The following is a 13,275-nucleotide window of genomic DNA, read 5'->3' as shown; positions in this document are numbered from 1 at the left end:
TGCCATTTCCTTCTCCAGGAAGGGGCTTGAACAGAGGAGAATTTAGCATGAAACTGAGACAGAGGTTGACAGAGTCCAATCTTTAGTTGATTGAAGTCAGGAGAGTCGACATCACCATTAGTCCTCCACCTGTTGGGGAGGGGGGCGGTCTTAGTTCCTGCAGAACTCAGAGACAAGTATCAGATTGTTACATACATCCCTTGAGGATGAGTTAGGCCTCTGCTTCAGTCACTGCACTCTTGTTTGCCTTTTCTCTGTTCCTGCATTCCTTTGCTCCCTTAAGATCATTGATTACTGAGATGTTTTTCAAGGGCAAGCATCATGCCCATCTTAGATCACAAAATGGCTTAGGCCAAAATGACTTTTCTTATGTCAAGAAGGCCATTTCCAGTTCTCTTTCTCTGGGGACCCCCTAACCTATCTGCTGTCATATAAAAATGTGACATTATTTGGAAATTAGGTGTTTATGGAGGTAATCAAGTTAAAATGGGATTAGTGTGGACCCTTATCAAATACGGCTAGTGTCCAGTTGAGCATAATTAAGGAGGGGAACAGGTATTATAATAGATACTGTATAGGTCAGAAATGGAGAAGGCAATGGCACCCCACTCCAGTACTCTTGCCTGGAAAATCTCATGGGTGGAGGAGCCTGGTAGGCTGCAGTCCATGGGGTCATGAAGAGTTGGACACGACTGAGTGACTTGACTTTCACTTTTCACTTTCATGCATTGGAGAAGGAAATGGCAACGCACTCCAGTGTTCTGGCCTGGAGAATCCCAGGGACGGGGGAGCCTGGTGGGCTGCCGTCTATGGGGTCTCACAGAATTGGACACAACTGAAGCGACTTAGCAGCAGCAGCAGCAGGCCAGAAAACTCACACCAACTTTACCTGATATTCCCACCCCAAAGTCCTTAATTTTAGTTCTTTTTTTCCTTTAGCAACTTACTCTGCTATCTCTTTCTTAATTACTTAATGACTTTCTTAACTACTCTTTGACTTTGAGAGAGAGGTAGCCAGTACATTGCCATTCTTCTCAAAGTCCAAAAGGCAGTTCAGCTGGGCACCCTCCTACCTATGAGGAAAGGAAGGATAATTTCCCCTACTGGCAATGGTCTTGGTGACAGAGGAAGGGGTGGAGCAGGAGAGGCAAGACAAAATCAGAGCAGAGTTGGGGCTGGGCAGTCAGGGCAGAGGGTTTGCTGACCAGGAAGGGAGGGAGAGAGGGAGTCAGAAGAAGACCTGGGGTTGAGACTCGTCACCTCTCAACTCACTCAGGCTCAAAATTTATTCCTGCTTACTGAGAAGGAAAACCATGCAGTACTTACAGTACATTGTCTAATGTCCTCCTTCAGAAGCAAAGTGTCCTAATTCCCACCACACACCAAGTACAGCTGGTGCCCCCTACTCATTGGCACACAGAGTGGCCGAATTGGCCCTCCATATTTGAGGGGTAATTTTGATTATTGCCTTTCCACACTTGGCAAGGGCTTTCTGGGGCTTTGCTTATATGATACCCCACCCTCCAGCCAGGAGGGCACACTCCAGTCACAGCAAGGAAACCGCTGTCTGAAGCCAATCTGAAAAGAAATCATTGTGTGTGCCCATTTTCGATCAGGAACATAATAGTTAACTTGGCACAGCTTGTTCTTTAGTTTAAATTGAGACATTCATATGTAACTCAAAAAAGATAAGCCCAGACTTGATGCCGAAAGCTCAGTTCTCTATGCACTGGTGCTGGGTCAATTCTCAGAGACAGAGTTTTGGGTGAACTAGAAAAGGATAGCTTTGTTGTTTTGCTGGGAAAAGGGAGAGGGATATAGCAGGCTCTTGCCCTCAAAACCGTGTGTCCCCAGTTGGGGAAAATATTGAGAGGTTTTATAGTAATTGTTCAAAGAAGACATGATCAGCTCATGGACATTCTTCTGATGGGTTGATAGTGAGGTAAGTGAGAGTCAGCATCATCAACCTTCAGATCCAACTGGTCTGGTCTACATGATTGTGGGCAGCCTACCATCCTTAGCCACTAACTTCCCCATCTGAAGTGGGCTTCAGTATCTGCAGAATAACTCAAAGATATTGTTGTGTGTATCCCTTGATAAGAAACAGGACCTTGTCTGAAGCCTACTCTTGCCTGTTTCTCTTAGTCTCACATCCCCTCTCTCCCCTAATTAACAACTTCTTGAATCTGCCCATTGAAACTCAGAGAAGGTCATGGAGGCCGAATGAAGGCTGTTTCCTAAAGTTAAAGAAATGGGGGACACAGAAAGTCTCTGTGCCCAGGAACCCCAGAGGTCCCTACATGGTATCATTCTGACCAAGATTTTTGGAAATCGGAGGTTGCTTTTCCATAGTGGTGAAGGTGAGCCTAAAAACTTGGCTTCTGTTCACCAGAGCCAAGTGAAATGTGGAGACAGTGCTTTGGAGAAGTAGAAATGAGTAGCTTTATTACTTTACTGGGGAATGGGGGACACAGTGGGCCCCTGCCTTGAAAAACTGTGTCCTATGTCTCCACTTGAAGAGGATAGTGAGAAGTTTTATAGTAATGGTTTGAAGAGGGTTATAAGCTTGTGGACATTGTTCTGTTTGGGTGGTGGTGAGGTAAGTAGGAGTCAGCATCATCAATCTTCAGGTTCCTATTGGTCTAGGGTGGTCTTCGTGCTTATAAGTAGCATGCCATCATTAATCGTAAACTTCTCCCACCTGGAGGCATTTTCAATATCTGTGAAACATTCAAAGATATTGTTATGTGTATCCATTGATGTGGAACTAGGACCTTGTCCCAAGGTTGCACTATTTCTCTTGACCATTTGTTTCTCCCGGGTCTCGCATCCTCTCCTTTCCCTAATTAACAACTGTTTGAATCTGCCCACGGGGACCCAGGGAAGCTCATGAAAGCTGAACGAAGGCTGTTTCCTGTAATCATAAAATGGGGGACACAGGAAGGCTTTGTGCCCAGGAGTCCCACAGGGCCCTGCTTGGTATCACAGGCTGTTCTTATCCTCCCATCTCTTGGGAACTCTCAGGGGCAAGACCAGTGAATGAGGAATGAGCAGTGTTTGTGTTAGGGTTCTCCAGAGAAACAGAAAAAGTAGGGGATAGAGATATGTATTTATTACGAAGAATTTGCTCACTTGTTTATGGAGACTGAGAAATCCCATGAACTTCTGTCTACAAGCTAAAGACCCTGGATAGTCAGGGGTATAATCCAGTCCTCTGGTAGGTGACACAAAGTGGATCTAGATGAGTGTACCTAGAACATGCAAAGTGATGATGGGGCTTTCCATAAGTCTGCAATTTATGGTAATTTATATTCTACTTGTATGTAAGTGCCAAGTCACTTCAGTTGTGTCTGACTCTGTGCGACCCTCTGGACTGTAGCCTGCCAGGCTCCTCTGCCCATGGGATTCTCCAGGTAAGAATACTGGAGTGGGTTGCCATGCCCCTCTCCAGGGATCTTCCCGCCCCAGGGATTGAACCCAAGTCTCTTACATCTCCTGCATTGGCAGACAGCTTCTTCACCACTTGTGCCACCCGGGAAGACCATTCTACCTGTAGTCCTACTGAAATTATTTTCAAGCGATTGGATGATTCTAGCAACAGAAAAGACTAAGAGCAGCATTTGCCCTTCCAGATCCCAAGGGCAGAGAGTTACTTCGGAAGTGATGGGGACTTCTTGAAGTGGATAACACACTGTTAGTGCATTTTCTCTCAGGAAACCGAATCATGTCATTGGATAAAGCTGTCCTTAGAGGATTTAGCACAGAAGTAAGTGTGAAATCACCTCATCTCAGCCCTGCTGGTGTATCTTAGGATTCACTGTTCATCATCAGAGTAGATGATTTACAATTTTCAAAAGCTTCATACCAATGATTTCATATCTTTTCATAATAACCCTTTTCCCCCTACCCGTATATTGTCCCTCTCCTTCCTCTCCCCACTGGTAACCACTAGCTTGTTCTCTATATCTGTGAGTCTGCTTCTTTTTTTGTTTTATTCACTAGTTTGTTGTATTCCTCTTTATTCTTATACTTAGAATCACATGCATAATGACTTGAAGAAAGAACACCTAAAGATTGTTATGCGTTTGAGACCGTCACAAAGTGAATCTATACCAATGAGGTTGGGAAACCACATTTTCAAGGGAGCTAGCCTTAGGACATGGCTACTAATGAAAGTGTGTTCATTGATCCATTCTTTCCTCAGGGAACACTGAGTACACACAGTCTAATGCATTCAGGATGCAGTGAAAAATAAAACATAGTCCCTGCCCTCAAGTGCTTCTAATAGGGACACTGAGTCAATAAGAGGCCATTAAAATCCAATGTGGTAAGTCCTGTGAGCAAGTAAATGGCATGTGATGGACTAGTGGCCAAACCCAATCCAGATGTTGGAAAGTCAGGTCCCATCCCTGAGGGCAGAGGCCAGCATTCCCTCAGTGTTGTTTGTCACCCTGTGGTTAAATGAGTCATGCAGTTTCACTGGGAAGACACGTGCTTATTTGTTCTCTTTTATTGCTGTTGTTGTTAAGTTGCTCAGTTGTGTCCAGCTCTTTGTAACCCATGGATTGCAGCACACCAGGCTTCCTTGTCCTTCACCATCTCCCAGAATTTGCTCAAACTCAGAGTTGGTGATGCCATCCAACCATCTCATCTTCTGCCATCCCCTTCTCCTGCCTTCAATCTTTCCTAGTATCAGGGTCTTTTCTGATGAGTTGAAGAGAATTAGAGATACCTGGTTATAAGTCCTCGATGCTTTGATTAAGATTCTTAGTCAACTTGGGAAAATTGTTCACATGATAAATATTAGGCTGAATACAATCAGACGAACGTTCCTGCCAGGTGTGGGAGCACTCAGTCAGTTGTGTCTGGTTCTTTATGACCCCATGGACTGTAGCCCGCCAGCCTCCCTTGTCTGTGGAGTTTTCCAGGCCAAAATACTGGAGGGGGTTGCTATTTCCTATTCGAGGGGATCTTCCCAACCCAGGGATCTAACCTGCATTTCCTGTGTCTCCTGCATTGGTAGGCAAATCCTTTATCACTGCAATACCTGTGATGCCCTCTCCTGCTGGGAGATATTCCCAGTTTACAGATGAGACGACTGAGTTTCTGAGAGGTAGTGATTCACCAGTTCATACAACTTGTAAGTGGCAGAGCTATACCCAAATATGCAAGATTCTAAAGGAAGGTCATTAAACTAGTAAGATAAGTGCTACAGTGAGCAACTGTGAGGAAACCTATTTTAGCTAAAAAGCACCACATTGTTCCTGGGCTCTGAAGACTGCCTGATTTCAATATTAAAGTGGTGCAGCTGAAGACTGTGGCCTAAAGTGAGTGATGCTGGAGGAATCACCCTTTCCAAAGGAGTCCCACCTGCATACTACACAGACGTGCACCTGAAACCAGCTTTCTCTCTGTATTTAAGGGGCATAGGGAGCCCAGGCTCTTGGGAAAGGAAGTGTAGGACCAGAAGAGTAGTCAGTAAGACTCCTAGCAGCACCATGTGGCTGCTGCTGCAATTTGTCTGGCTCTGTTTTCTCTTGTCTCTTGGTCTGAATAGCCAGTATGAGTCCGAGGTCCCTGAGTATCCTGACGAACTACGCTGTGGGCTAAGGAGCTTTCAATTCACCATAAACCTTCTCAGTCAGGAGATGGAGACTCCTCCTGCACTAGTAGCATGGGGTAAGTTTGAAGGCTGAGCTAGGCAATGGCATGTCTCCTCCACTGTGTAAAACTGGCCTCTGCTTTCTGTCCGAATGCCTCCCCACCTTTGCTAAACTCTGCTCCTTCTCTATAGAAGTACTCTGAAGCATAACTTCACCTCTAAACCTGATTTCCCTGTTGTTTCTCCTTTCTTGACAGCTGCTCTTGAGTCTAAGGCAAAGCTGGCTGTCCCTTCCCAGCACTGGTGACTTGCATGATTGACCATATGTGTTTTCTCCCCCATCCCCACTCCTAGATAACCATGGGCTGCCACACAGCCTGCAGAATGACTCTGACTGTGGCACCTGGGTCAGTGAGGGCCCTGGCAGCTCCCTGGTGGTGGAAGCCTCCTACAGTGGCTGCTATGTCACTGAGTGGGTAAGTATGACCTGTCCTTAGGAAGGCTGAGATGCCTGTGCCGCCATCCAGGCTGACTCCTTGGGCCTGTCTCTCCAGGACTCCTACTACATCATGACTCTTGGAATTGAAAGAGCAGGTGTGAGTGGACCTGGAACAGTTATGGAGACAAAGCTATTCAAGTGTCCTGTGAATCTCCCAGGTAAGGGCTGGATACTTCTGGGTTCTGGGTGGTGTGGAGCTGCCTGAAGTGTGTCCTTGGGTATTTTTTACCCAGTCTGTGCAGTGATATCAGGCACCCATCGAGAACTGTGTTCCAGCTCTTCACAGGTGACCCTAGGATAAACACCACCTGAGCAACTACTCGGGGCTCAAGAACTGTGAGGGGTACTTCACATGTTACCTGTAATCCCAACCCAGTGCTACTGCTAGCCCCAGCAGGGGGCTTTCCAAGCATCCCTGACTGGTAGGTGGCAGAGCTGAGATTCAACCAAGAGTTATCCCAGGACCAGAGATCTCCCTCTTGAAGGGTCCAGAAGGAAGCTGAAGTTATCAATGAGACTCAGCAAACACCTTCAAGAAGCAGACTGCATTGAGAATAGGGCTTAGTCCCTTCAGCTGGGGCTACTCGACTGCTTAGCTTGGTATTTAACTGGGTGATTAACAGGAAGGTACAATGCCAGCTCAACTCCAGTGAGTCTTGCCTTGCCCCTCAAGAGCCCTACCTCAGTCACAAAGAGTCAAACTTCTGTTCTCAAACTTTTAACCATACTGTGCAGCATGTGAGATCTTAGGTCCCAACCAGAGATCAAACCCAAAACCCCTGCAGCGGAAGCACACAGTCTTAACCACTGGACTCCAGAGAGGTCCCAAGACTTGAACCTACAATTCTTCATATCTGCATTGTTATGTGTTAGTCCAGTGGAGCAATACTGATAAAATACGTAATCATAGGCTCCGCTCCCCGCTTACTGAACTGCATTCCAAAATGATGGTAATTTAGAGTACACTAAGATTTAAGTACTTTTGAAAGAACAGAAGGAAGAATTCTTCAATAAAGTCTCATTGCTTCTACCAATCTTGTTCCTATTTCCTCTTCCCAAGAGTACTCATTTCAGGGCACTCTTAGAAGGTAACAAAATAGTGAACTTTATAATCCAGACTTAATTTCTAGTATGTAAATGTCTCTTCCAATCTCATGGCTATCTATGGGAACTTAATGTTTCTTAATGAAAATATCTCTTAAAGACTAGACTTTGTTACCTAGTTCAAGTTACTCTTCAATACCTATCCTAGATGTCCCAAATGCTGGCTTTTGTGACTCTGTCCCAGTGTGGGACAGACTGCCGTGTGCTCCTTCACCCACCACTCAAGGAGACTGCGAACAGCTAGGCTGCTGCTACAACTCTGAAGAGGTCATTTCCTGTTACTACGGAAACACAGGTGAGTCGCCATATTTTTGAAATCAGCTAAAGAGTACCTGCCATTACCATTAACTAAACCCTAAAGGAGGGTTTTCTCCTTCACCCCCTATCCAGAAGGCAAATACTGAAAGATGACGAAAGGTTAATGTGTAAGATAATACCTCCTTAGGACACTTGACCTTCAGTGACACAGCTTACTATAGTCTTCCATTGCGTATTCTCCTAGAACCCAACAGAAAGCAAATAACATTCAATGAACTCGGGAAGCTAAGTCTATGTGCAGGATGCTAATTGATAGAAACTTAACCGGTTTCAAGAAATAGCCAATCTGGCGGCTGATTGTGTGTATAAAGAGCTTTACTTCAGAAGATGAGCCTTATTTCAAAAGAACACTGTCCCAAATCATGCTCCAAGTCTTTCTCATGTAAAAATGACCTTCATGAAACAAGATGCTACATAATTCTAAGCTCGTAATCCTAGCTGATGAGTGAAAACAGCAGGTATGGCTATCTTCATTCTACAGGTGAAGCTGATACAAGGAGGTTAAATACACAGTAAGTAGTGGAGGCAAGATTCAAACCCAAGTGCCCATCCAAAGCCCCAGTTAAACTCCGGATGGCTGAACCTGCCTCAAGGTCATTAGCTGGAATGCCAGCTTTTCTAGCGGGAGAAGAGGAGGGTGGGGAATTTAAAATAATGAAACCATAATTTTTAGACTCTTGTCTGGCTGCATCAATCGCCTGAGGTGACCTGCCTTCAGCACAGTTGCTCTGGTGTTTCAGTGACCTCACACTGTACCCAAGATGGCCACTTCTCTATTGCCGTGTCCCGGAACGTGACCTCGCCCCCACTGCTCTTGAATTCTCTACACTTGGCCTTCAGGAATGACAGTGAATGTAAACCTGTGATGGCAACACACACTTTTGTTCTGTTCCGGTTTCCATTTACTACCTGTGGTACTACAAAACAGGTGAGAAGAGCTGACCTTGGGCTCTTGCTTAAGTTGGTCAGGAATGCCCTAGTGATTGGGGGAGAACTGGACTACCTTAGCTGTGAAAAATATACCTGACTTACTGCTTGTCATGTAGGATGGTCTCTAAGACAGAGGGGCCTTCACTAGTGAGAAAGCAGAAACCTCTGCTGGATACTTGGCTGTCATCCCACCTGCCCACTAGTGAGGAGCTAGTCCCCATTACCAAGGTGTAGAAGAGCAAATAACAGGTTCCTCCCACCACACTGCCCTGGGAAAGGACCAGGAAAATCAGCTGAGATAAGTGGTATTTCTGGTTTCCTCGTTACTCAAAGCCCCTTCCTGTTCCTTTGCCCTGAAAGTAAGGTGAAGTGATAATTTCCCTGCTGGTCAATGGGCATCCTTTCTGAGTGCTGGATGAAAGCGAAATTGCGTGAAGCAGCATGTGGCTTGCAGGAGTGACAGGAATTCTTCACCTGCCCTTACAGATGACTGGGAAGCAGGCAGTTTATGAAAATGAGCTGGTCGCAGCTCGGGATGTGAGAACTTGGAGCCGTGGTTCTATTACCCGAGACAGTATCTTCAGGTAAAGGTCTTAGTCAACCTGACCTTGCTTGACCAGAATGCCTGAATTTCCTTCCATAAACAGGAGTTCTAGAGAAAACGGTCATAAATGACCATAAACAGCCATCTTCTTTCACATGATGGCAGAATCTCTTTTGCCTTGACTCTCCAATCTCACAGACCACTATTGGATCTAGTAGCCCTGCATTATTACCACCAACTTGATCGAAGACTCAGACACGACCTGACTTCAATTTCGTTTCACTGGGTCTTTCTCACTCTAGTCTCTTCCTTCTACCTTCAATATCTAAGCTGTAGTAAAATGAATCTCTTTTAAAAACCTTAGCTAGTATACTTAAAGTTTTATCTTTTGTCTTCCAGAGTTTAAACTTTATTATGAACATAACTTGCAGGGTCCTCCATGAAACCGCTGCTACTTCTTGAGCCAAAACTTTCCCAATGTTCTCAATCCTTCCCTAAATGTTCCCTAACCCCAGATTGTGCTTCCATAGAGTATTTAATGGACCTCAGACTTCTTGCTTCCATGCATTCCCCTTCTCTCCTCTACCTCTCAGTTACTGCTTTTCATTTTCCCTTATCAAATTACCTGCAACATCTTCCCTGACTACCGTCTCCAGAGAACACACCTGTTTTGTCATAGAACCATATCTATCTCTTAAAATCTACTGAAGTATAGTTGATTTATAATGTGTTAATTTCTGCTGTACAGAGTGACTTCAGTTACACATCTTTTTCATATTGCCATTATGGTTTATGACAGGATATTGAATAGACTCCTGTCCTATACAGTAGGTCTTTATCAATTCAGTATATAATAGTCTGTGCTTCCCTGGTGGCTCAGTGTTATATCCAACTCTCTAACATGGATCTTGTTTACCTGTTGGTCTCCCCAATGATAGCTTTTACAAGGCCAGAACCAAACTCCACTTTTTTATAAACTTGTTCTAACACCTGATACTTAAATGATTCCTCCAGACCTTAAAGAGAAGACATGGTCTACCCACTGAAGATAGTCGCTAAAATCTTTATTTTCTGCAGGCTCCAAGTCCGTTGTAGCTACTCTGCAAGTAGCAGTGCTCTCCCAGTTAATGTCCAGGTTCTTACTCTCCCACCACCCCTTCCTGAGACCCAGCCTGGAAACCTCACTCTGGAACTTAAGATTGCCAAAGGTAAGACCCTCTTGGGTAGACTATCTGGCCTCTAGTTTAAGTCTTCTGGGCAGAAAGACCCTAACTTGGTAACAAGATATTATTCCTTTCAAAGGCTGTTTATGTGGGTGATCGTTTAATCCAAGCCACCTAGAGGTTCCAAGCTCTTTACTGCTTCAACTTGTTTTGGCCTGTTGCAGATAAACGCTATCGCTCCTACTACATGGCTAGTGACTACCCAGTGGTGAAGCTGCTTCGGGATCCCATCTATGTGGAAGTCTCCATCCATCAGAGAACAGACCCCAGTCTCGAGCTGCGCCTGGACCAGTGTTGGGCGACACCCAGCGCAGATGCCCTGCTCCAGCCCCAGTGGCCCTTGCTGGTGAATGGGTGAGTGTCTTTCTTTCACCTGTGTTACAGTCCCTCCAAGAAGCCCATCTTGACTGCTGGATATCCTTGCTTAGGTGCCCCTACACAGGAGACAACTATCAGACAAAACTGATCCCTGTCTGGGAAGCCTCAGACCTGCTGTTTCCTTCTCACTACCAGCGCTTCAGCATTTCTACCTTCAGTTTTGTGGATTCAGTGGCAAAGCAGGCCCTCAAGGGACCGGTATGGTGCTGCCTCCTGTGCTCTTCAGCTGGGCTCTAAACCCCCCCAGCTCAGTGTTTCTACACGGTGCCACTTTTCAGCTGAAGTGGCCCTGTAACACTGGCCTTTGGTATTGCCTCAGAGCCATCAAGGGATGCCTGTGGCATGTGTGACATGAGTCAGCCAGAGTCTGGTATCTTAGTGCTTCTGTGATGTCAGTTTGGTTTATGAATTTTCTGATAATTCTTTGACTTCTTCCTGGGGTAGATAAAGCAGGTTTGAAGACTTAGGATGTGCTAGACCATGATCCCAATTCTTTTGGCTCCCAGGTTTATCTGCACTGCAGTGCATCGATCTGCCAGCCTGCCGGGACACCATCCTGTGTGACACCCTGTCCTGCCAGACGTGAGTATCCAACCTATCTATGCCAGAGGCCAAACTGAAGTGTTATTTGGAATCCAGTGCTAACCTTTGTCTGTGGTACATGAATCAAACTGAAGATTCATCTAACTAACGAGGCTTCTTTAAGTACTTTCATGATGCAATAGAATAGAAATATAACTAGTCTTCTAGAATTCCAGGCCTTCTAAATATTTCAGGATTAATAGTTTATATTTTCAGCTTAGTTTTTCCCCTTATAAATTTTTACTTAGCAGGGAGTCAAGTGTGTTCACAGGCTATAATCTAATAAAACACTTCTGTGGTATCAGATATAAATGTAGACTTTTATACTTAGATGGCAGGTCTGGCAACATGGCCTCAAGACTTATAGATGGCATAGGATTGCAGACTTTGTATGAGCACAGGGCCTGACCAATTAACACATACAGTCATATTCCACCTGATCCCACAACACTTACCTGGCTCCTGAATTAATTGGGAGTCATGACTCTTAATGATCCCTGGGTTGGGAAGATCCCCTGGAGGAGGTCTTAGCAAACCACTCCAGTATTCTAGCCTGGAGAATCCACATGGACACAGGAGCCTGGTGGACTACAGTCCATGGGGGTCACAATGAACTGGACACGACTGAGCGACTAAGCACAGCCCAGCGTGACCCCTGAAGGTTTAAGCCTGTTCTGGTAGAAAAGACCTCATACTACTTTTCAAAACTATCATTTAGTAAACTAAATACTCAACATCTAACTGCAATGATTATTCATATATATAATTTTAAGAAGTATAGAGACCCTACAGTTAGCAATAGAAATAGGATTCAAACAGAGCTTTGCTGTTACTATTACCAGGTACCTTTATATCATAGGGTCTCAGTATTAAGACATTACTATTCAAGTACCTGTATTTAGGAAGGGTGACAGTTTGGGGATAGTCTAAAATCATAATTTCTCAAACCGCTAGCATTAATACAAATGAGCAAGTCTGAGACTTTGTGTCTAATGCATTAAGGTTTTTCTTGGAGAAAAACTTAATGGAGCAGAGCTATCTGACAAGGGACCTAGCCCTGTTTTAGTACTCCACAACCACTCACATGTACAAAACTAACAAATCCTTAACTCTTCTCTCCAACAGGAAGAAGAAGCTCTGACATCCATTTTCAGAACAACACTGCTAGCATTTCTAGCAAGGGTCCCTTGATTCTACTCCAAGCCATTCAAGACTCTTCAGAAAAGCTCCACAAATACTCAAGTGAGTGGAAGGAGAATGATATCTGAACCACTGGTCAAACCAAAACTACTTGCGCATCCCTACTTAATTCTTACTGGTTTAGTCAATATGAACCTCAAAAGGAATTACCTAGCTATTTTCCCCCTATAGCTCAAGACTAGCAGTCTTTATTAGGATGTAATATCACTCGGCTTCAGCATACTAACCTACGTTTCCATCCTGCAGGGTCGCCTGTAGACTCTCAAGCTTTCTGGGTAGCTGGCCTATCTGGAGTCTTAATCGTTGGAGCCTTGTTCATGTCCTACCTGGCCATTAGGAAATGGAGATGAGTTGCTCAGACCAAATGTATTAATAAAACCAGATTGCACTACTAGTCTCCTCAGCTCCTCACTTGACAAATAATTTCTTTAGACTAGTTCATCTCCTATTGGCCTCCCCTCCTTCCAACTTGTAATCTTCAGCTCTTCCATCTTCTGAATAGAACATTTCAGTACAATTTCCAAGTTGGTTAACAACTCAAGCAGAACCTACAAAAATAAATCTCAGGCTTAGCAGACATATTTACAAGCTCATGAGGTGTAAAACAGAGCTCTTCCAGAAAATTAAGGAAGAACTAGTTTAGAGCTAGTCATGAATCTCCTAGACCATTGGTATTCCAACTTCAGTGTGCATCAGGGTCAAAGGAGAGCAGGTATAATCAGATTACCATCCCCACTCCCAGACTGACATCTTCAAAGAAGTTTAAAGACTATTTGTCTTACCTGTTGTGCCTTAAAATCTCCCTAAACTGCAGTGGCCTAACATTAATCATTAAATTGGTCTGGGCTGAGGCTTATGAAACGGCATTTGTAACCATTCATCAGGTGATCCTTAA

At 44.7% G+C, this 13,275-nt stretch overlaps 1 protein-coding gene across 1 annotated transcript; it reads left to right on the top strand.

Annotated features, from left to right (window-relative positions):
- The first annotated feature begins 5,445 nt into the window (after nt 1–5,445).
- ZP4 (zona pellucida glycoprotein 4) lies at nt 5,446–12,774 on the top strand. Its single transcript, XM_027962220.2, has 12 exons — nt 5,446–5,679; nt 5,957–6,078; nt 6,157–6,259; nt 7,354–7,500; nt 8,264–8,451; nt 8,940–9,037; nt 10,075–10,205; nt 10,385–10,574; nt 10,649–10,796; nt 11,105–11,180; nt 12,306–12,422; nt 12,627–12,774. Exons 1-12 carry the CDS (start codon nt 5,499–5,501, stop codon nt 12,728–12,730), a joined length of 1,605 nt encoding a protein of 534 aa, XP_027818021.1. The 5' UTR covers nt 5,446–5,498; the 3' UTR covers nt 12,731–12,774.
- Nucleotides 12,775–13,275: the final 501 nt, after the last annotated feature.

The sequence above is a fragment of the Ovis aries genome, chromosome 25, assembly GCF_016772045.2.
Source record: "Ovis aries strain OAR_USU_Benz2616 breed Rambouillet chromosome 25, ARS-UI_Ramb_v3.0, whole genome shotgun sequence".
In the NCBI taxonomy this organism is placed as follows: Eukaryota; Metazoa; Chordata; class Mammalia; order Artiodactyla; family Bovidae; genus Ovis; species Ovis aries.
Note: the sequence above shows the minus strand (reverse complement) of the source record. Positions and strands in the feature narration are given on the sequence as shown.

What these genes read in the sequence shown, in the direction of transcription:
- ZP4 (XM_027962220.2), top strand. Translation starts at nt 5,499, where the DNA reads ATGTGGCTGCTGCTGCAATTTGTCTGGCTCTGTTTTCTCTTGTCTCTT. An exon ending in GGAACTTAAGATTGCCAAAG is followed by an intron (nt 10,206 to 10,384) that starts GTAAGACCCTCT and finishes GGCCTGTTGCAG; the next exon opens with ATAAACGCTATCGCTCCTAC. An exon ending in AGCAGGCCCTCAAGGGACCG is followed by an intron (nt 10,797 to 11,104) that starts GTATGGTGCTGC and finishes TTTGGCTCCCAG; the next exon opens with GTTTATCTGCACTGCAGTGC.